Source organism: Schistosoma haematobium, chromosome 4, assembly GCF_000699445.3.
Source record: "Schistosoma haematobium chromosome 4, whole genome shotgun sequence".
Taxonomy (NCBI): Eukaryota; Metazoa; Platyhelminthes; class Trematoda; order Strigeidida; family Schistosomatidae; genus Schistosoma; species Schistosoma haematobium.
Window position 1 is genome coordinate 12,229,740 of NC_067199.1, and position 25,623 is coordinate 12,255,362.

At 31.7% G+C, this 25,623-nt stretch overlaps 1 protein-coding gene across 1 annotated transcript; it reads right to left on the reverse strand.

Moving 5' to 3' along the window:
• Positions 1-1,903: 1,903 nt before the first annotated feature.
• On the reverse strand, positions 1,904-25,623 carry MS3_00007409 (uncharacterized protein). The gene is made up of 12 exons (XM_051215679.1): positions 25,291-25,623; positions 25,075-25,255; positions 24,987-25,037; positions 21,940-22,090; positions 17,846-18,034; positions 14,055-14,161; positions 12,479-12,710; positions 10,474-10,626; positions 8,279-8,375; positions 6,097-6,182; positions 4,638-4,850; positions 1,904-3,110 (listed from the first exon to the last, which is right to left on the reverse strand). Exons 1-12 carry the CDS (start codon positions 25,532-25,534, stop codon positions 2,595-2,597), a joined length of 2,220 nt encoding a protein of 739 aa, XP_051066208.1. The 5' UTR covers positions 25,535-25,623; the 3' UTR covers positions 1,904-2,594.

The following is a 25,623-nucleotide window of genomic DNA, read 5'->3' on the forward strand; positions in this document are numbered from 1 at the left end:
TTACTTGAGTGTTTTCGCTAGTATGTTGTCTGGTCCTGGTGTTTCATGTATGCGTTTGTGAGAGGAAGTACTGTAGTGAACAAGAACACGGGTGGGGACAATCGAATGTATTTAACACAACAATTGCAGACTATCTCAATAAAATCTGAATACCATATAGTAAATTGTCAATTTGCAAAATATTCATGCATCAAACCAAACTGGACTGTTTCTGTTGTAAACACCAATCCATTGTCTCCCATTCCATTGTTCATGCGCTTTCTTACAAATTCCATTGTGTTTTCGCTCTTCCTTTCTTGATCTTCCCCATTTTCTGCTGCCAGACATCACGTTCTTTTAACTCACGTTATATACTACTCATATCAATATAAGTAGCTCACACCACAGTACTACCACCTATAAACATTTTGCTGAAAGCATATGGGTCTACCAGTTTCTCCTCATTATCATTCATTCAGTCTGTACTGCCCCACTATAACTTCATACCTAGTGTTTTCTAGTCTGTCCTTGGCGTTTAGGTCAACGATCAGAACCTTCAGGTCTTTTCCCGAACATTTCTCTGCAGTGGAGTCCAGCCTCTCATAAAACTGATTCCCATTATCTTCAACACTATGATTGGTAGTCATATGGTACTAGAAGACATTTATTGTAGCATTTACCTTCTTTATTTTGGAGGTCACTAGTATGATACTAAATCCATGAGATTCCCATCGTATAGGCACTCTATGTGCTTCTTTGGAAAGCACCAATATGACTCCCCATCCCTGGGAGTAACTTTCTAAGTCACGACCGGAGTACACCAACACTTCATCAAAAGCTGTTCTCTACTATCCGATTTGTGTCCAATGGATTTCACTTATTTCAAGTAGAGTTAAGCTTGTAGTGTCGTTTATTATGTAAGCCCATATACCCTGTTCCAGCTTCCGGACAGGCCAATCTACTAATTCTACTTGAGTCATATTTTGACCTTGTTAATTATCCGCTTATCAATCTTGATTGTTTTTGTATGAGCGCATATGTGTGTGCCCTTCTTATACTATTCATCACATGTCTGCAACTTATTTTTGTGTGCCTATAAGTATTGATCAACGCTTGACTAAAAGGAGTTGGCTTACGCGCCATCTTCACTGAGCGTCGTTTCACTTCACTCTGTTCCATTCGCTTCATATACAAAATATACGAATTCGAAAATCCATTATCGTTATTTGAATTATTTAATCCCGTTATTGACTAATCCGACTTAAGTCGATGATTATATACTAGGATAGGCAATATACATATTTCGACAACGGTCATTCATACGATCAAATCGGAGTCAGATTCCTGGTCACTAAAGTGAAGAGCCCGTCAACAAACATCGTCCGATCTAAATGACGACAAAATAAAGGGCCCCAAAAGCTGTTAGTTCTCGTTTCCGCTGTTATTTGAATGATATTCTTGGTTACCCACATTTTCAGAACATTCCATGTACCTATCAGCATTCATTTCTTATATGGTTATTAAAGAAGTCATTGGCTTCATGAATTATAAAGGACCTCAACTTTCACTATCAGATGTTACAGCTCTTCTATATGAAGAGCGTTTAACTCCCTGTATAGAATTAAAGTGGTCTGAATGACCTATTTTGGCGAGCATTTTCACATAAGCGGTTGTGCAGGATGGAGTTGCCAAGCTCACACCCAACCCTTTTTCTGTACTCAGGCTTGAAACCAGCAATGACCCTAGGAGGGGTCCAGATGGAGTTATGTCGTCTAGATGTTGTCGGAAATTATGTCGCATGAATCCTACTACGATCCGCTTAGCCCTAAAAGCAAAATTATTGATCTAGTATAATAAGCCAAAATTTTTCTATTTTTCTCACTTATACGAACGTAAAAGTTTACTTCGGTTAATATAAATGTATATAAATTCAAAAATGGGAAATCTGAATAGCTGTTGTATAAAAGATTTCGTTACTTTATAAATAAGGTTATGACTTCTATCTGAAGTTTGTGCTGATGATTTCGTTTAGAAGAACGATGAAAGCTCTACGACCAAACCATCCAGCTCAGAGAACAAAACTCCACCAAAATCATCCACCTGAGCTACAAATCTTCTCCACCATCTCAAGGTTATGAACTGCCTAAAGTTTAACAGTGCACTTCATTCCCAGTATATAAATGTTGAACATTACTGAGATACGGCAAAATGCAATTAATGATTTCCAAAAAGAATCATAAGGTCAACAGTTCCAATTTCCTAGCCGACACCGCTAGAGTGGATCGTTTTCTGACAGTATACTAGCTGAGATAATTTCGAATATGTTTTTGTGATTATAAATGAAAATGGTAAAGATATTTGAATTATTTGAACTGTTTTTCAAAAAAAAGAAAACGAAAGAAGGTACTTTACACATATATAGTAAGCTAAAACACGTAAGAACATATTTTTAGTAGTTACACTGTAGGGGACTATTGTTTCATCTCATTTTTTTTTAAAAATTGTTACGAAGAATTTAGTAATTACGCCCAAGTAGTATTTAAATTTTCCTCCACAGAACTATTTTATTTGAAAAAAAACAGACAAAGAGAATGTCCGTAAAAGTTGAATTTAATTTACAAGAATTCTTCACTTTCATATATATCCAGTGTACCAATTGAACGGTGATTTGGATAAATATAAGGTCTGTGATGTTTAAATTTCTGGTGTTGATAATCTTTTAACTCTGACATTAATCTATTGTTGTAAATGTTCATTTCGGATTTTCTGTGAGGAGGAAGTAAACAAGTATTCATCATTTGACTTGTCCCATTATGTTCATAATAATTCGGTAGCTGGTTTGTCGAATAAGCATGAGCAATATCTTGACTGGATGAACTAAAATTTCCTAATTGATCACCGACAGATCGATAAATTATTCTATTCGTTCCAAGATTATTTGGATTGGATAAATTTGATGTCATGAACTTAGGAGAACCAGAAGCAGTGTTAAAGTTATTTATTCTAGTCCATGAAAGATTTTTAGGCATATTTGAATATTTGGGAAGATTACGTTTCATATGTGATAATTGTGCTGTTTTCTGCATGAACTTTTGTAGACCATACTCACCTTTGAATAAATAACTGAAGTACTGTAAATTAAAAATCCCCGGTTAAATGAGGAGATCAAGTGAAAATATGTGAAAAAACCACAATCTCGTGAAGAAAGCCGTAAATCAGTTATTAAGTATGGCATTATGGCAAGCTCAATGCAGTCAAAGTTAACGATACTAATTCTAGGCTTCTGAATATTGTATTGTGATAATGTGCATACACTCGATCAATTCTTTACAGAAAAAATAACAAATCAGGATGCAATAGTACACCAGTACGAGTGCAGAAGCAAACAAACACTGTATTATTAAACTGACTAGGTAGATGAGTAAAGTGTCCTATATAAGCGTGTGGGTCAATGAGAATAGTGTGAATGTTTAATTATGCACGACCATTAGTTTTAATTCAATGAAAATAATGTCTGTATCAGTTCTGAATATTTATTGGACAGTTTGTTTTTGACAATCATCTACCGCTACAATATTTATACACTTTACTACCTCTCCGTTTTTGCCCCTCATATAATGACATCATTTCACTAACACTTATCCTCACGCACAATGGAACATGTGTACATTACAGTCCATTCAGGTAAGCTGAAATGCAAAAGACTATATATATATATATATATATATATATATATATATATATATATATATATATATATATATATATCGATGAGACGATTTTAAGAGTAAAACTAAACAAAATCCCTTGAGGTAGAGAATATATAACTAATACTCATTATTTCGAAAACATTTTTTCACCGTTTACACAAGTATATTGATTTATTACACACATTTTTCCTGTAATTTGACATATAATATTCCCTAAAATGACTCACACTTGATTCTGTCACCTTGCAGAACAAGAAATCACTGAAAATACTGAAGTGCTGCATGATTTTAATGTAATCTTCGGAAGTATCCGAGTATTCTAAGTAATTTATTCTAGGCAAGTATTTTTTTTAAAGAATTCGATAAACAAGAAATAGCTTATCACTAGTTTGGAACCATCTTATTGAACTAAAGGAACATTTCATAAAGGTTAACCATTTTCTCCAAATAGACTTTAAATGAACTAAACTGATAGAATTTATATCTGAGAAAATGTAAAATTAATTTCGAAATACCGAGAAATTCTCTAGAAAAAAAAGCAAACAAATTCACATTTGTATAATACATTATGAAGATTTCTTAAAACGAATGTGCATACTTTTTGTAAGCAATGATGGATAGTGGCTAGTTTGTGAATTAAGGTAATATCGAGGCATACGCACAGTATGCACATATGCCAATAACAGACTGATCAATTGCAGTCTAAAACCTCAATGGGAAGATACAAGCCAAACAATACCAAGTGAATGTACATACTGTTATAGAATAACTTACTGGATCGATCCAGTACACATTCTGATGAAAAGTTATCCTCAAAAGCCACATATAACAATGGAATTAAAAATAAAATAAACAGTATTATAAATTCTAGTCCATTTTCACAAGTCTATTACAGAAACAAATCGTCTAAACAATTATTGACAAAACAAATATAATAATATAATTTACCGAATATCCTACAGTTTGATGACTATGAAAACGTATACATGTCATAATCAATCCAATTATTATACCCAGTAATATAGGACCAAATGCTATTAACCAACCGAGTAGAATAAAATTATTCTGAATTGGATCATTTAATGGTGCTCGACTGTATGTACGACATTGAAAATCAGGTGGCTTTTGTGAACTTGAAAATATATACCAAGTATAAATTCCCTTTATTTAAATGAAACAAGAGTGTTAATAGAAGAATTAAACAGAATTGAAAACTAATCGTAAATGGACTACCTTACATATATATAATTATTCTATGGATTATAAGCTTTTGTTTGATATGTAAATTACTGGCATATTCTCTTCTATTCCAAAATTACTGTAATCTTAACGTGACACTTGTATACCACTTTTTTTCACTCTAATATTTTGCTTTGTATATAAGTGTATTTTTCTCATTTCTTGTATAATGTGGTCATGTTCGACATATATTTATTCATTTCCTTTTTTGAATTAATTGAATCAGGTATGAATTGATAAACAGTTCCAGATAAATCGTTGTCTCTTTCCAATTGCCAACCAATAAGGTCATAGGTCAGTGGAAGGATAATTTCTTGCCTCTGTACTCAAAGCCATTCAGTTGCAAATCGAAAGTTTGTGTTATAGGTATCAAGACTGTATCTAGTATTATACCGCGTCAAGGCTGTAAACTAGATTGAGACAACTCTCTTCTCCTGTATATTGAGCAAAGATTAGTGGATAAACAAGCCAACGACGTAACGCTTTCTGTATCACTAAATATTGATCCACTAACCTCATTACTGCATTAATCACAAGATGAATAACTAATACATATCAGAACATCAGAAAATTAGTTTGAGCAGTCTTTAATACCTTTTCTACTTGAAAAGCAGAGAGATAGAATCATACAAAAATCTCGTGAAATTATTTTGGGGCCCAATGTGCAGAGCGATACTATGGGAGTTCGATTTACGCAAATTCATCAACATATTTCGGATGTGATACATCATCTATTTAACTTTCAATCTGAAGTCATATTCAGCCCGATTGGTCAAGAGCTATGAATATCATTTACACCACCCCAACATGGAAGATAGAGTACCGAAACAATTATCATGAAACTTGAAAATTTAAAATCCAAAAGTTCTGAGTATCCTGCTATACAAACAAACTCAAAAAGACAACATGGGTCAATAGAAGTAGCACATAATATATTCTCAATTTAATCGTGGGGTATACGATAAAACAAATTGTTTGACATCAGGTACAAAATAAAACTTAAAACTGGAGAGAATCGGACACTTTTTTGTTCCAGTTTAAGATTGTCTTTTATTTCTAAGGGGTTTTCCAACTACATTTAATGTTTAATGAAAATTATCTATAATATCGATAAAATATTTTAACGTAGACAATTTGTAAAATGCGTATGACAATTAATAAGACTTACACTGGAAATAGTAATGAGTATAGCATAGATACATATTATAATTGCTTTTACCATAGGTGTTTCTATTTTACTGCCTCGTAAATGAGCTGTAAATGAAATTGAAGAAAGTTTTTATTTAAAGTATTCACATACAGTTCCGATGAACAATTCTGATATCAGTCCGTTCAAAGTTTAATTCTCATCTGTATTTAGTTCTCCTCTCCAATATAAACACAGAAAGAATAATAATCTTCGAGAAATTCGTTGAAGTAAATAAGGATTTCGTTGTCTGTTTCTTCCTCAGCTGCATACGCACTAGTAAGTATATTAAACAGAGATGGATGGTGGCTAGCAGTGGAATCCATGATGCGCGTCCCATACTATTTGGGGCTAGTAAGATTAATATACATACATTCCAAAGTAGGTGTTCACTCCGGGACTCGAACCCGGTGGTTAAGTAGGTAATGCGACGGCATTTGAAGCAAGCGATACTGGGCTCGAGTCCCGGAGTAAACATCTATTCTAGAATGTAGGTATACCCAGCTGACCAGTCCCAAATAGGATAAAACCTGCATCCTGGATTCCACTACTAACCACTATCGAACTCTACTTACAATGCTCGTGAATTCATAACAATATTGAGGCAGTTCGCACAAGATATACATACATCGAAATAGACTGATCAATCACAATCCTAAACATCAATTGGAATATCCAAACAACCAATCTATGTAAACTGATGAGTTTAGTTTGTCTAAGTTATAATTATAAATGAAAATTAAGAAATTTCAATAGTTCAGATCATGAGTCAATAGAAGCTGGACCACCTTGGAAAACTTGGAAGCACTGTACGACCTTTTTGTCTATTGTGTGCCTCCTCAGAAGTGCGCATCCACGAACCCAGAACCTATCAGTCTCGCGCGCGAGCGCTTAACCACTAGACCACTGAGCCGGCCGGAATCCAACAGTGTTAATGTTTAATTTTAACTAATCCACAAAATTGAGTGACACGATTAAGAAATGAATTGTCTTTCAAAGTATAGATCCAAAAAATGTATATTCAGTAAACAGTCCATTCATTAATAAATGCACAGTTACTGTTTATTCTAGTCATTTGTTCAAATATATTCATTTTGAAAGTTGATTTCACTATGATTAAGTTTATGGTATTAAAATACTAAAGCCACTTATATTTAATTTATAATTAATTGATCAATGTTTGAAAATAAATTCAACGAACATGACAATTATATAGACTTGAAAAGAAAGGAAAAATTATGTCACCAAGTAACTAGTTCCATTTTATTAAATTAACATGTATCTATTTAACAGATTATCAATTAATAATAGAAAATCCATTATATAATCGACATGATAGTCAGAACTCACAGGTTATTAACTAATTGATAATCTTTGAGTATATTAATTCGACATTTACTCTCAGTTGAATTATTCCATTCATACATATGTTACTTTCATTAATTAACTATTTATAAGATTGTACTGCTTGATTATTAAATGGTTATTTCATTAAATGATATGTTGGGATAGCTATTTATATAATCTCCTAATATTTAAGTGGTAGATTAATGAATGTACTGTAGTAACAATTTGTTATATCTTATCAATATTCAATATATTCTCTTTTATATTATATCTCAGTTATGATTAGAACAAGTGGGAACTATAATGTCAATTTATTAGGAAATTAATAATTTCTGTATAACTGGATTGTGGTCACCAGTAAAATCAAGTATGTCTCTGTACCTCAGTATTGATACCCGTTAAACAAGTTACTATCTGTGTGGATTTAGTATATCAAAAGAAAATGAATTAGTATTTGAAGAGATAAACACTAAATTCCAATTACGTTGTGAACGTCAACAACGGAATGCAAGTATATTCAATTGACGAGTCTCAAATAGGTCAAAATATGTATTCTGGATTTCACTGCTAACCATGATCAAAATTTACTAAGACTTGTGACTAAATGGTAACATCGAGGTAACCTACCTAGGACGTATAAATGTTAATAAAGACTGATTATTTTTATTTTTTAACATCCATAACGGGAATATATAAACCCTTACGAATAAATTATAAAATCCTTTTGTAAAAATAATAAAAAAATCTTTTATTCGTGTTAAATGAACATGAGAGGAAAGTTAAATCTATTTATTAATGTCTATCATAACTAACTTACCATAAACAATGAGAAAACCAGCCACTTGTCCTAGCACTGGTATCAACATTAAACGATCAACAAACCAATCAGTTAAACGTATCCAATAAAATCCAGCCTGTAAAATAAGTGATGAGAATTGAGTTATAGATGAGTTAATCAAGTTTAATTATTAAGGTGAGACTAATTTATGGATGAACCAATCAGATTTAGGATAACAGGTCTTGGATTTTGGCACAAAATCCATTCATCCATTTGGTTAAATAGTGTTTTGGCATTTTAGTTGATGTCAATTTGTTATGAAAACCCTAAATCCAATCCCTAATCCAGATCATCAACTGTAAATCATAATCTCCATTTAGTCATAGTTAGTACGTGGACATTCTCAAAGTTACTTTAGCATCACTCAAATGTCGTCCATAAATTATAGCCTTACCAATATTAAATAAGGCAGAATAGTCAATTTATGTTTTTTGTTAAAAAAAACCCTGTAAAGTTCTCAATGGTTAGTTCCCAGAATGATTTATAATTAAACTAGATTATTCTTGAAATACGTCACTATTCAATGTTTACAAAACAACCATCCACTTATTTATTAACTGTATAGGTCAAGTTAAAGTGAAGGAATAGAAACATAAGTAATTGATACATGCACAGATATATAAAATGATAGTGTGATAACTATATTGATAAATATTACTTGCAATACAAGCAAAACAATAAATTACATACCATTAACATTATTTAACAATCCTTGCTAAACACTAACTGAAGTAAAAAAATGTAGACGATCGGAATATACTTAAATTATTTAGTTATCATCGTGCAACCCTATCTGTGCAGTCATTAATAAGGTTTGTTTGGGAGTTTCGTAATAGGATTAAATAATTATTCAGTGTAACTTGGTTTTCAGTAACTCAACATGTGATATTAGAAATAATCATTGATATTAGAACTCAGGTAGATTTATCATAAATAACAAAACCTTTGCACATGTTCACATACAAATTATATGATGTAAATAAATCTTATAAAGTTGGAAGCACAATCCGAGTTACTGTATGCCTGAACTCTTCTCGTAAACAATTCAATCTTGTAGTTCGAACCACAGACTGACTTTATCTAGACAACTATTGAAAAGAAGAAACTCTGAATAGCCATTTCGTCCTATAATGGTCGGTGACTTCTGCATATTCAACAAAGTTGAACTCCATTGCTCACAGCTTCTCGATATAACTCCGAAATTTTTCTTTCAAAGCTAGTCACAAGTGATCACATGATGACTGTCAGTGTGGAAGCAAGTTGAATTTTATTGGATATGCATGAATTAAATTACACAGACACTAGTGTAACCTTGATTTTCAGTCATAGTGGATTATTTAAAGGAATTCCAAGGTATTAAATGATCATTGATGTTAAACTTTATGTTTTTGCAGACGTCACCATATATTTATACTTTTCAAACCTACTTCTTTTTCTGATTTATAACTTTTCCTACACAATATAAACCAAGTATATCTTGTGAAGATTAAACAGTAGTAACGGTTTATTAACCAAAATACTCGACTCTCAACCACTAGGTAACCACTTCGAACCTCACTTCATTAACATCTGTTTTGACGCTCTGAAAGTGTAGCTAACCTTCCAGAAATACAGTGCTAACTTATATATCCTACAGTTATTAAATTTAATGCAAACACGTTTAACAAACAATCAAACACGATAAAACAAAATACGACAATAAAAAAGACTACGATAACTAATGTCAATAGATCAGAGTTCAGCTATTAAATATCCAGTTGGAAAAATTCATTATTTTAGAAAATGGTTCATTCGGTTAACCAGTCACATTCAATCTAACCAGGATAATCAACTGTACATAAGTATACACATCCTTATAATCCTCAATCTTCCATATTGGCATAGTATGTGAGTTAATAATTGAATCCTTGGTAAGGTATCTTAACTAAATTATTCACGATCTTTGCTCGAAATGACTCCGAGAATTCCATATTCTAGTCAATAAATTAGTCAGATGAAAAGTTATATCATTTACATATTAAATCAGTAATATCACATAACAAATAATATTTGAATGAAAAGAAATCCAGCCTGGATAGTAATAATAATAATTGTGTAAAATAATTCAAATGAAAGTATCAGAAAAAAAATCACTCTGATTTTAATGACAAACGAAAAAGTCACAGGAGTCTTACCTGAGTAATTAATGGAACACCAAGCAATCCAAGTAACAAAATAATTAATATGATTGAACATCGATATATGCGTTTATATTGATCTTCGTATTTTTCATTATTAGTAACCAAATGACCAACAATATGTTCGGTAGTACTTATTAATATTAATGCCTACAGTGAAAACAACAACATATGATTTTTATTGTAGATGGTAGTAGGTAATGTACAGGAAATTTCGAAACCAGATTTCACGTCATCTGGCATTCGTATGTAAGGTATGCTCGCAACCTTGAGGGAACTGACGTTCCCTACTTGGGTCCGAAACAGAGCACTCAGCTTCCCAGTCTGAGAGGTGAACACTGGGTTATTGGTACTAAAACTTAACTCCTACAGCACTGAGATACTTACAATAATTGATGACTGTATATTGAACAAAATCATGTTAATCTAGTCTTTAGTGATAACTAAATCCTATCAATCAAGTTGCGATGTGGACACTAGTCTAAGTGACTCGATATGTTAACTACCTCCGACAATCTCGAATCTCAACGTAGCGCATAGTGATAGATCACTTAGATTGTTGTTTATATTCCAACTTGAATAATATAGTTGAACCAGCACTAAGAAGTATGTAAATATGCAGTTAATCACTGATCATTGACCAACCAATTTTGAATAATTATCACTAAAATTGACTAGTGGTTCTATGGAGATCTTTTGTGTGGATTTCGAACACAAAATTGAGAGTTCACTGGTGGTCAACTTCGCAAACAGGATTTCCTGAAAGTTCTTGCAATAAACTATTAGTAACTAAAAGTTAAACATAAACTTGTGTTAAAAACTTGCATACTAAATGAATTTTTAAAAAATACAGGCCACTATCTTCTGACTCAGTTTCTCAATGTATCGTGCACACCACATGATTAAAACTGCCCTGATTATAAACAAGTGTAAGTTTATAAAGCCAGTTTTTTTCCAGTAAATATCTTGAAAATAAAATGAAATTTACAAAGTTCCTTAGACAATTTTGAATACTGAACATATCAAACATAAGGTCTAATGTAGCAAGTAATACAGTTGTACGTTATTCCACATTTCATTCAGTCAATATAATATGAAGATGTTCAAATACTTTTCATTTGCAATATTTCATTGTTGAGAATATAGGGCGAAAATTATATGAACTATGTGCAACAACATTATGATTAATCAGTAAATAGGATAAAGAGATTTTATTTTATGCTTCAGTTAATCCACTATATAGCACGTTATTATTCTATGTCATCGACGATTTGGTTGATTACACAGGATCACGGACTCGAATTAGATGTAAAAGGAACATAACTTTAAAGTATTCTATTGGAAGATATAACTGTTTATTAACGAATTGTATGGTTAAAGATATTTGCCAGTTTTCAGTCAAATAATATGGCTTTCCCACTATACCACTGATAACTGATATTTGATGTGTACTGTTGGTTTGTAAGAAGATGTGCACATGGTTTTCAACTCCTATATGGGGTCATCATGAATAAAAGCTGAATTGACTATAATACCGCGACTAGTGACCATTTTTGCTTCCAAGTAAGACAACTCATGAGTTTACTATCAATTTCAGTAAAGAAGGTGACGAAAACTGTGTACAATAAATAACGCTGGTTTAAAAGGATGGCCTCCAAAGAATGATCACTTTATCTTAATTCATAAAGGGAACCAATTGCATGAAATATCTTAATTTAATCAAAACATATACGTGAAGCAATACGGAATCCGTCAAAGATCATGTTTGATATGAAATTATTAGTTATCGAATAAGTACTATTACCATTTATTAAACCTTTGAAATTATGAAATATTTAGACAAAAACTGCAGTCAATAGCGTCATTTTCAGACTAACTTATAATAAATCAATGAATAAAATTCGACTTCGGTGGTGAGTATCTGGAGTCTGTACACAGAATTCGAAATCATTTTAGCATAAATGTAAAATATTTTTGACAAGTCTATAAAACAGGAACTTACTTGATTTAACAAAATAAATAATGAAAGTCCAAGAAAATATGATGCAACCAAAAGTCGAGGGCTTGAAAATTTTGAGAAAATATGTGGCATAATGATAAATGGTGCTAACCAATCAACGCTTAAATGACATCGAATATACTGTGGATCATATGATGAAGCTGTAGCGTAAAGCATAATTAGTACCGGTAATTGTCCAAGTAAAGCTGATCCTATCACCACAGGAATCCAACCTCTAGAAGTTAGATGAAAAGTTTGACATATTTTTAGGCTATTAGATATATATTACGTTTATACTAATGAGTAGCTTATGTATTACAACAAAAACCTGCAGAAAACAGAAAATTTGTGAAATATTGTGCCAACCCACACCTGACTGACTAATCGACTTTGATAGAGGACAGAATTAAGAAAAGGTATCTCTTTTACCTATGAAACAGATAGGTTGACACAACATTTTTCGAAAGAACCAAAACTAGGATTTTAAAAATACAATTTTTCTTCGAGTAGGTTGTTATGATCTTATAATGAGATCAGTGAAATATTAAGAACTTGCAGTTATGTAGTTCATAACAAGATATATGGGTAGGTAACATTATTGAAGGATTTACCGTTACATGTATTTATACTGGTAAAACACAAGATCGATTAATCAAGTTTCTATGGTCATAATAAAAACGATGTATGTTATACATTAAAGCACCATTAATAAAACCTGATAGTGTTGTGACAGATGTAATAAAAATAACAGAATATACGAAATGTAGCTAGCAGTGAAATCAATGACACGCTTTTCGCCATATGTTGAAACCGTCGGCTAAATGTACCTCCATTTCAGTGTAGATTTTTGCACTGAAATATCATATAAGTTTGGCATGTCTTCGTTAGTGTATATGCACCTTGTGGTAATTAACTTAATAGATTCGAAACCACACAAATAATGATATAACAGTGATTGGGATCGGAAAAATCATCAAAACACAATGATAAATAGAAGAAATAGTTTCATATCCAAAGTAGATCAAAACTTGAAAAAAAAATAGAAAAGGTACGTAACACTAATGAGTAACGTATCTGAATAAGCGAATTTCAAATGTATTAGAGAAGAGATATGAAAGTGGGTAAGTAAAAAAAAAAATGATCGAAACCTGATAAACGTGATTACTGCGTTTTTTTCTCATCACGAAAGATATAAAAAAGCATATGAATAATTATTTTGAATGTGAAAACATAAAACGTAATGTAAAAGCCTTCTCTCAAATCTCTATAACTTTATATATGAAAGATGAGCATATGACCTTCGTTTGTTGAAAATTATAACTGTATACGACAGGTTGCTTAAAATGATGTCGTACATGATCACCCTCGACCAAAATTAAAACGGACTGACACACTGACTTTGTTTGATACCTTTTTAACGCTAATGATTCAATGTAAGAAAGGCGAAAATTCACATTAGGGAAAAGTTTTATATATATATATATATATATATATATATATATATATATATATATATATATATATGTATATATATATATGTATATATATATATATATATCCCGAGTTTTGAACAACTTACAAATGTCGCATTTTACGTCCACCGCTGACCAATTTACCAATGGTAGGATATACTCCATTCCATAGATTATATGACTGAGTTAAATGTACAAATGTGGAAAGAAATCCCTGAATATAAACAAAAGTAAACAAGCAAAACAAATTTTAGACTGTTAGCAATAAAATTTTCATTTATATAAGAAATATGCATGTAGATACATATTACAAGTTAAGAATCAATATGTAATTGAGTTTTCGCAAATTGAGTACGTCAACTATTCTTCTTTAACGAAAGTTTCAACGTTATGACCTATTCACTTCTTCCTCAAAACTTTTTAGGTTGAAGAATTTTTACCTTGTAGCTTGAATACATGTCAAATTAGAGATAAAGGGTATAATTTCTATCAAACACAAAACTTTAACAATACATTTTGGACTATTGTTACTACTTACACACATATCGATTACTAATAGGTAACTCATGAAGCTAGGGGTGAGGGTGAAATGAAAAATATGGATATAATGAAAACAAGTAATTAATAAATATTGAAAATTCAGAGGAGGATGTTAACAACTAAGATCATAATAAAATGAAAGATTGCATGCGTTTTCTTTTTTTACACAGAGTTTAGGTTTAAGTCGTCAAATTGTTAAAGCCTATGAAGTGTATAGGTTTTTGATTCATACTTCCTTTAAATGTAATCGATTAACTACGTAGATTATTTTAGTGAGATTATGTGACGGGAATTGACGAGTTTTTCAGTAATTAGTTTATTGATCATTTTGTATTTGCTGTTTTAAAAGTCATGAATGATGATAATAATTGAAGCTGAATATAGAAAGAGCACATTTTATGCAGTTGTCTTTTCTAATAAACTAATAGATGCGCAATGATATGGCTTAAAAACAAAGCTTATTTTTGACATATTCATGAATCAGAAGTCGGATTAAGAAGACAATATGAAGCTAAGTAGAATAAAATTTCCTTTCTTTTCTGATATTCCATTTCGATATTTATTTAGTAACTACCAGACATAAGTTCATATTTCAAAAATTATTTACAGAGATAGTGTATTTCATGTCTTTTATGTAAGAATCCTTTAGACATTAGTGAAGTTTTAATATTAAGATTAAAATGTTTATTTGATATTTCTATAATCTTTTTGAGTTGGTTGTTTTCTAGATTGGCCATGAAGTGATCTGCTAGTGGTGGACCATGAGGGGATCCTATTGCTATGCTATCCTTTTGTCTATGAATTACGTTGTTGAATGTAAACTGTACGTCATCAGTATTAAAAATTAAATTTAAGTTATCTTTATTTTATTAAGCGAATAACAATCAAAAATAGTAAATTATAGTTATGTATACAGAAATCATTTCATAATTTCATGGAATTCACCATACATCCAACTATAAAATGAATCTATCATTTTATAGTTTATAGTTCCAATATAGAAATTTAACACTTACTATCCTATTTCTTATATTAGTCACAATTTATTTCAGTTCTGAATTATTCTGATCAGTTTTTCAGTGATTTAAAAAAAAAGAAAATATAACTATTTAAGAAATTGATATGTTGAGTCAGAATTAAGCTTATAGTGTGATTAATCAAGTATTGTTCTATCAAATTAATACATTACCAATTAATTTTGTCAATGGTTAAGATCATGAGTCACTTGAAGCTAGACCACCATGGAAAACCTGGAAGCACTGGACGGCCGTTTCGTTCTATTGTGGGACTCCTCAGCAGTGTGCATCCACGACCTCGCCCCCTGCGCGGTTCGAACCCAGGACCTACTGGTTTCGCGAGCGAGCGCTTAACCACTAGACCACTGAGCCGGCCAGCATCCAACGGTGTTAATGTCTAACTTCAACTAATCCACGAAATTGAGTGACACATCCACTATTGTCTTCAGTGAGTCACTATCTCATAACAGGCCTTGTTCAACTCCACTGGTCACTGCTTCTTACTAAAACTCCAGAAATACCTCTTGAAGCCAATCAATAGTGAGAAGATGCTGGTTAGTATCAGAAGGAGTTTTGTGGTGGTCCAGCTACAATTGACTCATGATCTCAGCTATTGAAATTAATTTTGTATTTAGGTAAATTTGAATCATACTCACTTATCTACTTAATCATATCTAAGTATATTATTTTCTGGTCATTAATTCTATTGTAGAATATTTGTTCATTTAGTTACATTGTGTTGATAAGTAGGTTTTTATATGTAATTATTATCCAGTCACACAATTACACAGACATAAATACAATGTTCCTCTGTTATGATAGACACTATGCAAGATTTCTATGAATGACAGTACCTAGTCTTTATTTTGTCAGGTATCTAAGTTTACATTCATGCTTATATGTGAATATCGATTAACAATGTTCAGTATATGTCAAATGGCTGTTGTTTTAATTTGTCGAACAGAATATGAAAGAATTTTAAGTGAATATATATATTTAATGAATGTACAGCGAAATACAACACGAGAAGGTCAACTGTCTTTGTCCTCTATCGGAAAAAAAGCATGCATATCATTATCAGTAATTCCACGTCTATAACATAGTAAAATTACAATACATCCCTGTGATAGTTTTAATCTAACATAAGTATCACACTATCATATAGTTATATCACAAAAAATAGATATGATAACTCATTCAACAAAATAGCCAATTTTCTTTAAATCATTTATATATGCATATTATTTATCAACTATTCTAAGTAAATACAATGTTAACAATGTCTGTATTCAGCACTTGTAAGTAATCTATTTACATTCAAACAAATATACATACACTTAGTTCCATTGAAACACAATTTAAATTTATATTTGTTTAAATGTTTATCGTACGTGATACAGAGGGTAGAACAAAATGTTTATTTTCTCATAAACACTTATTAATTATACTTTATTCTTCTCGAATAAATTTTTTAAATGAATCTAAAATTCATTTATTTCAATATGATTTCTTCCAATGAATAAATAAAAGATTTTTGAAATAAGTTCACTTAGTTACTATTTAACAAAAAAAGGTTGTTTCTGTGTAGTGATTTTATTTGTTTGATTGGTATTCATATGCTGTTGAATTGTCATCATATATATATATATTTGTACAAATTTGAGTATTCATGATGACCTTAGTAACTTGGTTGGATTGATGATATCGGTTAAATGAAAAAACCGAGTGAACATAAGAACCAATCTGGTAGATTTCTATCAATGGTTCTAGGAATTTATTGAGTGAACTATTAAAAAATTGGTTCGTGAAGATTGTTCAATGTCAAATTAGTTTTCATCATGAACTATATTCAGTTGAACAATCCAAGTGACTTTGAAACATGAAATGAGGGATAGTGTTAAGTTCTATGAGCTGAATAATTTAATTGTAGAGCTTTCATTATCACTCTGGACGATATAACCAGCCATTATTTTAATCAGAAGTGAGCTTATCAAAACTATTCTATCGGAGTTAAATTAATGGTTTCTGATGAACCGTTTTGTAATTGGCGGTGAAATCATTTCAGAATGCCTAATTCCGCTTGAAGTGTCTATAATGACAATGAAATTCATACAATCAAATCATTCTGCTTAGCGAACATCTTGCTACCGAAAGCATTCACCTGAACTACAAAACGTGTCAACCGTTTTAAAACATGAAATTTTTATATCACACACTGTTGGGAAGTCCTGAAGTAGACAAGACAACTGCTCATTGATTCTCATTGGTTCTTCAGCTTATGTGTTTCTTATGTGATTGAAATATATAAATCAGTATTTATGAAAAATAAAAACGAAACTTACCCAAACTAATGGTTGAACATGATATGTATCAACACCATCAGGATTATTCGGAACGGATGTAAAAAACAGTCGATAAAATTTAGTATAATAATTAGATAACTGATTAGTTGAATTAGCATATTTCAAACGTAGTGTAATAAGTACTCCACTTAGTAAACATACAGCCAATGGTGATAATATATAGAGTAACTAAACAAAGAGAAGAAAACAGATGGATGAATGTAATATGAATAACATAAAATGTTACAGGCACATGAAATCTAATACCTCAACGAAAAATGCGAATCTGGATAATAGTGCTTATTTAGGGGTGAACCTAGTCGGAATTCATAACACTTACTCACTCATTCACACATACAAACATGTATACATACGTGTAGATTATTAAAACACTTATTCAAATGTCGAGACTCAAGTAAATTCATTGAGGGGAAATAAATATATGCAAATGAGTAAGTTAGTTAGTCATCGTGTGAACAGGCGTTCATGACATCATCTATTATGAATGTTTACAAGTCTCATGTTTTATAATAACCCATTTATTAATTTAAGTTTGAACTGTCCTAGACATTATTTATTCAACCAAATAACATTAGCAAGAATAACAATATAGTATGAAGTAAGAAAGTTAATGCCTATCAAGAATGATTGATAGGAAGATGGAGAACGGTCATACGTTAGTTTCGTCTTGAGACTTATTGCCTTCTTGATAGAAGAAATAAAATAAACATTTGAAACTAAGAAGCAATGGACAACTATTTCGTTCTAGTATGAGACCCCTCATCAATCAGGATAGATGACCCTACCAGGTATCAAATAAGGGACCTTCGGGTCACATATTAGTCCCCCATACAAGCTATTTCTTACCTAATGAGTAAAACATAAATTATTGATGAAAGGGACACCAATCTGTGTATGTCAGTTGAATTGCTTCAAAAGGTAGTAGGTATAAAAACTAGATTACGAGTGCCTCATCCTTGGGTGCTCATGAAATCAGTGAAATAAAATTTACTCATGCTTTGTCTGGATTTTTTTTGTATAATATACTTTTCAGAACAAATTGTCGATAATTCATTTTATCAGAATATTGGTAACCTATTTTTAGATAACTTGGACAGACTCACAAACAATGTTTTTACTCAACAATATAGTTGGCATAATGGTACAGACACCATTTAAACAAAACGGTTTAAATTTGTCGATGCAAATAAGCATATATATGTATTTGTATTTTCCATGAAACAAGCTAATTTGTTATTTATTTATTATGATTGTGCACATAAAATACTGCTACACTTTCACCATAGATATAGGTGAAAAGAACACGTCTACTTATAGATTGGCAGCCTTTGTAACAATATATAAGCTTTAATACATATACACAAAAACACAATATGTGCTGAAATAATATCAAATAGGTATTTCCATAACATCAGTATTTCTACAAAAATGTGTCTTTAAGGGAAATAGTTTGATTTAAAAGTTTGTGGAGATTAATTAGAACTCAAGTTAGTTTTAATAAAGGAAAGATATTTATACTAAAAATCCAATGAATACCAGAGAGAATTTAACAACTGTGTCATCCAATTTTAGGACTCTTTAGCAATGTTATGAGACCGAGGACCTTTATGCTTCGAGGTGAGTGTGTTACTTAAAAAGGAAACTTATGTTGTATTTGAAACCGGTTGATATTAACTGTGAGGGCTCTGGCAAAAGGTGTACACCAATAATATTGAAAATGAATAAGGATAACTATCAAACAGGTGCGTATTAATAAAGGCGAGCATCGAAAGAGGGATAAAATTTTTAAGCGTGTAAAATCTGTTCGATTGACCTTCTATCCATTTGTCTCTACAACAAATCAAAAACGTAGATTTTTTAATATCTAATGATGAGTTTGCTTTCGAAAAATATGGTATTTTTCCTAACTTCATAACAATATGTTGGTTGTATCACACCACTTACGTTATCTCATGTCTACTTCGAACAGCAAGGAGATAATCTTTGTAGAGGGATATTTGTGTATTTTGAATTTCCGACAGAAGAGTTCATTTAACAATTTTAGATAGCCAGAAATACGAAGGTAGTAGACTGATTTACGGTTAGGTAATTTTAGTGAAAATGTAGTTGTATATAAAGTAAATTTGTATGTTTGATCTGAAATAAAATATTTAATTGGCATTCAAAATGAAACAGCTGTACATAAAGTCAACGTATTATACAGGCTTTTTTACACCTCATTAGATTGAAACTTGAATATGTAAAGGGAAACAAGAGCACAGATATTTTAGTAGCGAATGGCTACGCTCTCTGGAAAGAGGTTGTAGTTAACAAGAAGAATATTAGGAGATGTACATAATAGTTTACGATGAAGTGTAGGTCACTCTGTTATACAACGTACGTAATTATTAAAAAAACAGCCGACAAAACACAATCATATTCCGAACAAAGCTAAAATAGATGGAAAAAAAGCACTCGACGATATGAAAGGTCGAGAAACTTCTCCAGAAAAAGCTGCACATCAAACAGTGGCTACGTGGACTTCTGATGTTTTGATCCAGGAGCAGCCTGAATTTCAGTTGTTATTCTGATGAGATGGATCATTCGACGCGAATGACATGAAAATCAGGTGTACTTACTAAATCTGAGTCTATTCAAAGTACTAAATTTACACCCTGAATACAAAAAAATGTAAGCAGAGGAAATTTCTACTGCATGATAGTGGAACAGGTGGAAAAAGAATTTTAATATTGTGTCCAACTGGAAATCTAGAATTATTAAAGTAGTGTCTTTATTGATATTCACAACAGCTTGCAAGTGATGCTTTTGAACACATAATTCAAGTTTAAGACGGTGAATTTCTAACGCCTCTGCAAAGAACTCGTGTATAATGTATTGTAGTAATGTAATTAGATTTGTAGTTTCAACTAACCAATTTAAATAAACTTTTTATATGTTTTTGCTTGTCGAACGCAAATCTGAGTATTGTTTGCACTGGAATAACCAATAATAATCAGATGTCACTCAGTAATAATGGTCACACTTTATTTGTCTTATAAGATCCACCTATTCATATAATCAGTATTAAATAAGACCTAATCATTTTACTCTTACTACCACAGACGTCACTAATCGACAGAATAAAAGTCCACTGAATTTTGATATAGAGGACAAAAAACAATGTTTTCGGGCATATATATGATAACAAATGAAGTGTATGACCGTTTTAGCATTTAAAACTCATTCAACTTTAAGTACACCGAATCATTATCTCCTTGCTGTTCGAAGTAGACATGAGATAACGTAAGTGGTGTGATACAACCAACATATTGTTATGAAGTTAGGAAAAATACCATATTTTTCGAAAGCAAACTCATCATTAGATATTAAAAAATCTACGTTTTTGATTTGTTGTAGAGACAAATGGATAGAAGGTCAATCGAACAGATTTTACACGCTTAAAAATTTTATCCCTCTTTCGATGCTCGCCTTTATTAATACGCACCTGTTTGATAGTTATCCTTATTCATTTTCAATATTATTGGTGTACACCTTTTGCCGGAACCCTCATAGTTGGATACCTCACAATCTAGATATATAGCACAAAGCTTTAGGACTCTTAATTTTTAGATATCCCCATGTGCTAAATGATTACCTATTAATATGAAACCGTAAATTTCTCTGCAAGATATTGTTGTGAATAACTCTATTTAGTTCAAACCGTTCGACGAAGAAATCAAAATTTTATATCTGTTTTGAATGATGACTAATAGTGAAGTTCAGGACTCACGCTTCATCCTTTTTGATATTAATCGGTTGAAAGTACCTGCATTACACTGAGTCCTGAATCCAGTAATCATAGCTTTAAGTATCAAGGCAATTTTTACTAGATATTATGATACCCATCAATTAGTTTGATATATTATCATCTCACTAATACGTCCTTTTTATCACTTATTTTAATAATCTAGGCTATTCAAATAATTCTTGGATATCAACAGCAAAAAATGTAATCTCTTACAATTCTTAAGGATTATGGTGTAAAAATAAAATTAGATCAATTTAATAAATTCAGCAAATATGTTATAGCTCACCATACCGAACACCCTTGGACCACCAATAGTTATGAGGAAAATGGAAATAAATGCTCCTAAATAAGGAATGAGAATCAGACCACGAATCGTAAACCAGGAAGTAATTTCCCATCCAGATAGAATACTATCGCTTCTCATGAGTATTAAATTACTAACGTAAAAAATAAAAACATTTGGATGTTAGTAAGTTCATTGATTAATCAAAATCTACTATTAAATTAATAAAACGAAGATTTTTATAAACTTTGTCAACAAAATAGATTTTAACCCACAACCTCGATTTGTATGCTTGACCTCAATCTCATTGATATGCAGTAAAAATTGATGAATGAAAAAGTTATTGAGGTATTATTTTAATTAGCTCTTTAGATAAATCGGACTTGATTTTGCTGAACATTGAGTGAATGCCATCATAATTTCATGAGTAACTAAAAGATAATCGCTAATATGCAATGCGGAAAAATGCATTTCAAAAAAAGATTGAAATTTTACACTTCTCATGTTGACATAATTTGGTGTCGTTATTTACCCTTTATCACCGTGTTTTTAAGCTTATGAATGAAATGTACAAAGTAACTGGCTCATTTCATTGATAATTATGATGTTAAAAACCGTTTAATACACTTTATAAATTATATTACAATTGGATTTTGACTCAGCCATCTAAATGTTAAGCACTCGCTGCAAAGCCTAAAGGTCCTGAATTCGACCGCCACTACGATCGCAAACCTTTACTGACAAGGAATCTCACATTACAATCAGGTGTTTGTTTATTATTTCCATATTTTTAATCATCATTATATTAAAGATGCTCTGTTATGCAAAATACTACAATTGGAGTTCTACTTTGTTTCTTTTCAACATGACTGTAATCATCTCAAACTCATTTGCTTTCATCTGAGTTCAAAATTGAAAAGAATACTTAAAAGACCGTACACCCTGACAAATGGAAATACTGGCATTATTGTGGGTTTTTAGCTTCAAAAATTTAACTGTATACCACATTAAATTCTCAACTACTTTGGCAAACTATATACTCACTGCGATTATAAACTGATTTAGAGAAAACCGATTTAATACATATTTCTCTTCATGATTAACCCGACTATTGATATTTTGTCTAATCATAGACTGTGCATACTTATTTGACCATTTTACCACATTATACTTTAGGCGACACGAAAGCAAAGCGTTCCACAAAATCTAACTTGATCACTGAACGTTTTATTCAAGTTCAGAATTTGCACAGGTATCTTACAATTCACAATATTATAAAAACGTCCGATGAGCCGATTTAAAACTTACTCAATAAAAAACAAACGACTGACATATGTTGATATTATCCCTTTGGGTTCTTTTTAGAAACATCTACTAAAATTTCTATCATACTTAAGGTTAACGTTTATCAACTCACAAGCTAAATAACCTGATACTAAGGGTATGAACACTGGTTTGACTGGAAATAGCGACACATTAAAACCAAAATAACTGTTTAAACAATGTCATGAATAGAATTAATTTCGTTTATACGACTTTGTCAATTACAAATTAGATTACTCGACTGCACAGAACCAATATTCTTACATATTCTTAAGTAATATTGCCGAGTTTTAGTATCGTCATTACATAACACATGTATTATGAGAGAGGGGTTCTGGGAGCTACTACAGTTTGTAATATGTTTATTATGAGACATTGAAAAATATTGTTACATAACCCATGAGATACTCAAAATTATACATATTATTATAATGCTCGAAGATGGTGCTTGAAAAGTTCAAGAAAAACCATACAAGTTTAATACATAGTAAGGCACATACCCTCCAATTAAATTCTATTAAGCAATTAGTACAGATTTAATTAAAAAACAACTTAAAACCACGTATTTGCTTATTAAGTTGGAAATTACGTTTCTATGTGAGACTGAAAAAACTTGTAAAGTTCGCTAATTAGTCAGACAAAACAAAAACTAAAAGATATATTGAGGAATGTAATAAATTTTTGGTAAATTGGCATTTAATTTTGCCTACCGCTTAGAATTTCTTTGCCGGCATTCAAAAAGTCACAAGTTAGCAGTTGAACAGGAGAATAAACTTACAAGAATACTTTTGAACTCTCGGTGAATTTTTGGAAGCCAAAGATCTGACTTCAGTGTTAAGTAACGGCAACAAGATTGGTTGCCTTTATGTAGTGTTTGTATGAACTAATGATTATTTTGTACTAGATGACTACCTGATTTCGAGTTCTAAACACAATAATTTCATTTTTACTCACCTAGTTCTATCAGTTACGCCACACTGTAAAAGGACCAACTATGAAGATACCACAAGTATTTGGAATTTGACATCTTAACCAGTAACAACTTCTATAATCAAAACATCCCCACTCAGTGAAATCAGAGGTCATATGCGAAAATGTTCGAAGATATATTTGATAGGTTACTAATATATCGAGAAGTGACTGATCTAAACTGGCTAGTGGTTGTAGAAAAAGTTGAGCACAAGGTTCCCACTTGTGATCTGGTGCGGATGTGTGACCGAGCGCCTTCAGCTAGATGAGTTCATTTAAACTAATGTGGTCGGCATCAAATTTCGAGGACTTAAAGAGCTATCGATGTTGGGGATTTGTTTATAGCTATAACTACTTTGCCACACTTAAATCCCGTTAAATGGGTGTTATGACGTGTTTAGACTTAATTATATCTATATATAGTTGCATCTTCTACATCCGTATCAAATAAATGGCTGAAATGTTTCATAACTCAGTCTCTTAATCACTATCTCACTTTGTTCTTCTCATGACTACATACACATGTAGTTTGACTGACTTCAAACTTTCGTGTCTTCTAGTGTGTATTTTTTTAAAAGCTGCTTTCGTATTGCAAATGATTAGTACAGCAAAGTCTCCCTTGTGTCCATCATTGTCTTATATCATATTGCTAAGCTGATGACCATAAAACGATTAGTAACAACGTAGCAAGGTCGGTCATTATCATGCTCAACGTCTAAAATCTACCAAAAGTCTCTGTTTGATAGAAAAGTACTTACAGTATAAATTTTTCCTCTGGTACTGGACCTGCATGTACTATTCTGTAGTTGCTAAATACATTTATCCAAGGGTAAATTCAATTCTTACTCCTTGCAATCCCCTTCGCTCCAGGAATCCGAGCATGATCCCCATATATATGTTCCACCGATGCAGTTCCTGCCATCACAATTATAAAATGTGAAAAACAGATATCCAAAGGATATAGTGAGAAAGTAAGCTCCGATGATAAATTTAATGAAGTTAGCCAAGATGACTATGACTGAAAAGACTGGTAACCGCAAATAAGTTATTCGAGAAACTTACCATTAAATATAGGGACATATCTGTCAAAAAGTACTAATATACCCTCAGGGGAACGGTTAAAAAGCCTAAATTGCAGATATATTGCCGGAAAACTATAGATCATATGGAACATAATAAAGCATAGGCATGACCAACCGGAACCAAGGTATTGGTCCAAAGGATACTTCGAAAACATAGTCATCGACACAAAACATGAGGATAACAATGAAGTCTGCATCAAATTCCACTGAGACCTCGGTTCCATAGAGGTGCCATAATCTATGGAGTTGCGATTCATTGTTTTATTTTCGAAAACTGAGGTAGTACTTTGATTGAATACATGACCTAGAAAAT

Coding starts and splice junctions, on each gene's coding strand:
- MS3_00007409 (XM_051215679.1), bottom strand. CDS start 25,534: ATGGAACCGAGGTCTCAGTGGAATTTGATGCAGACTTCATTGTTATCC. Junction 10,627..12,478: donor TATTTATTTTGTTAAATCAA/GTAAGTTCCTGT, acceptor TTTTCACTGTAG/GCATTAATATTAATAAGTAC. Junction 6,183..8,278: donor TGGTTTTCTCATTGTTTATG/GTAAGTTAGTTA, acceptor TTTCATTTACAG/CTCATTTACGAGGCAGTAAA.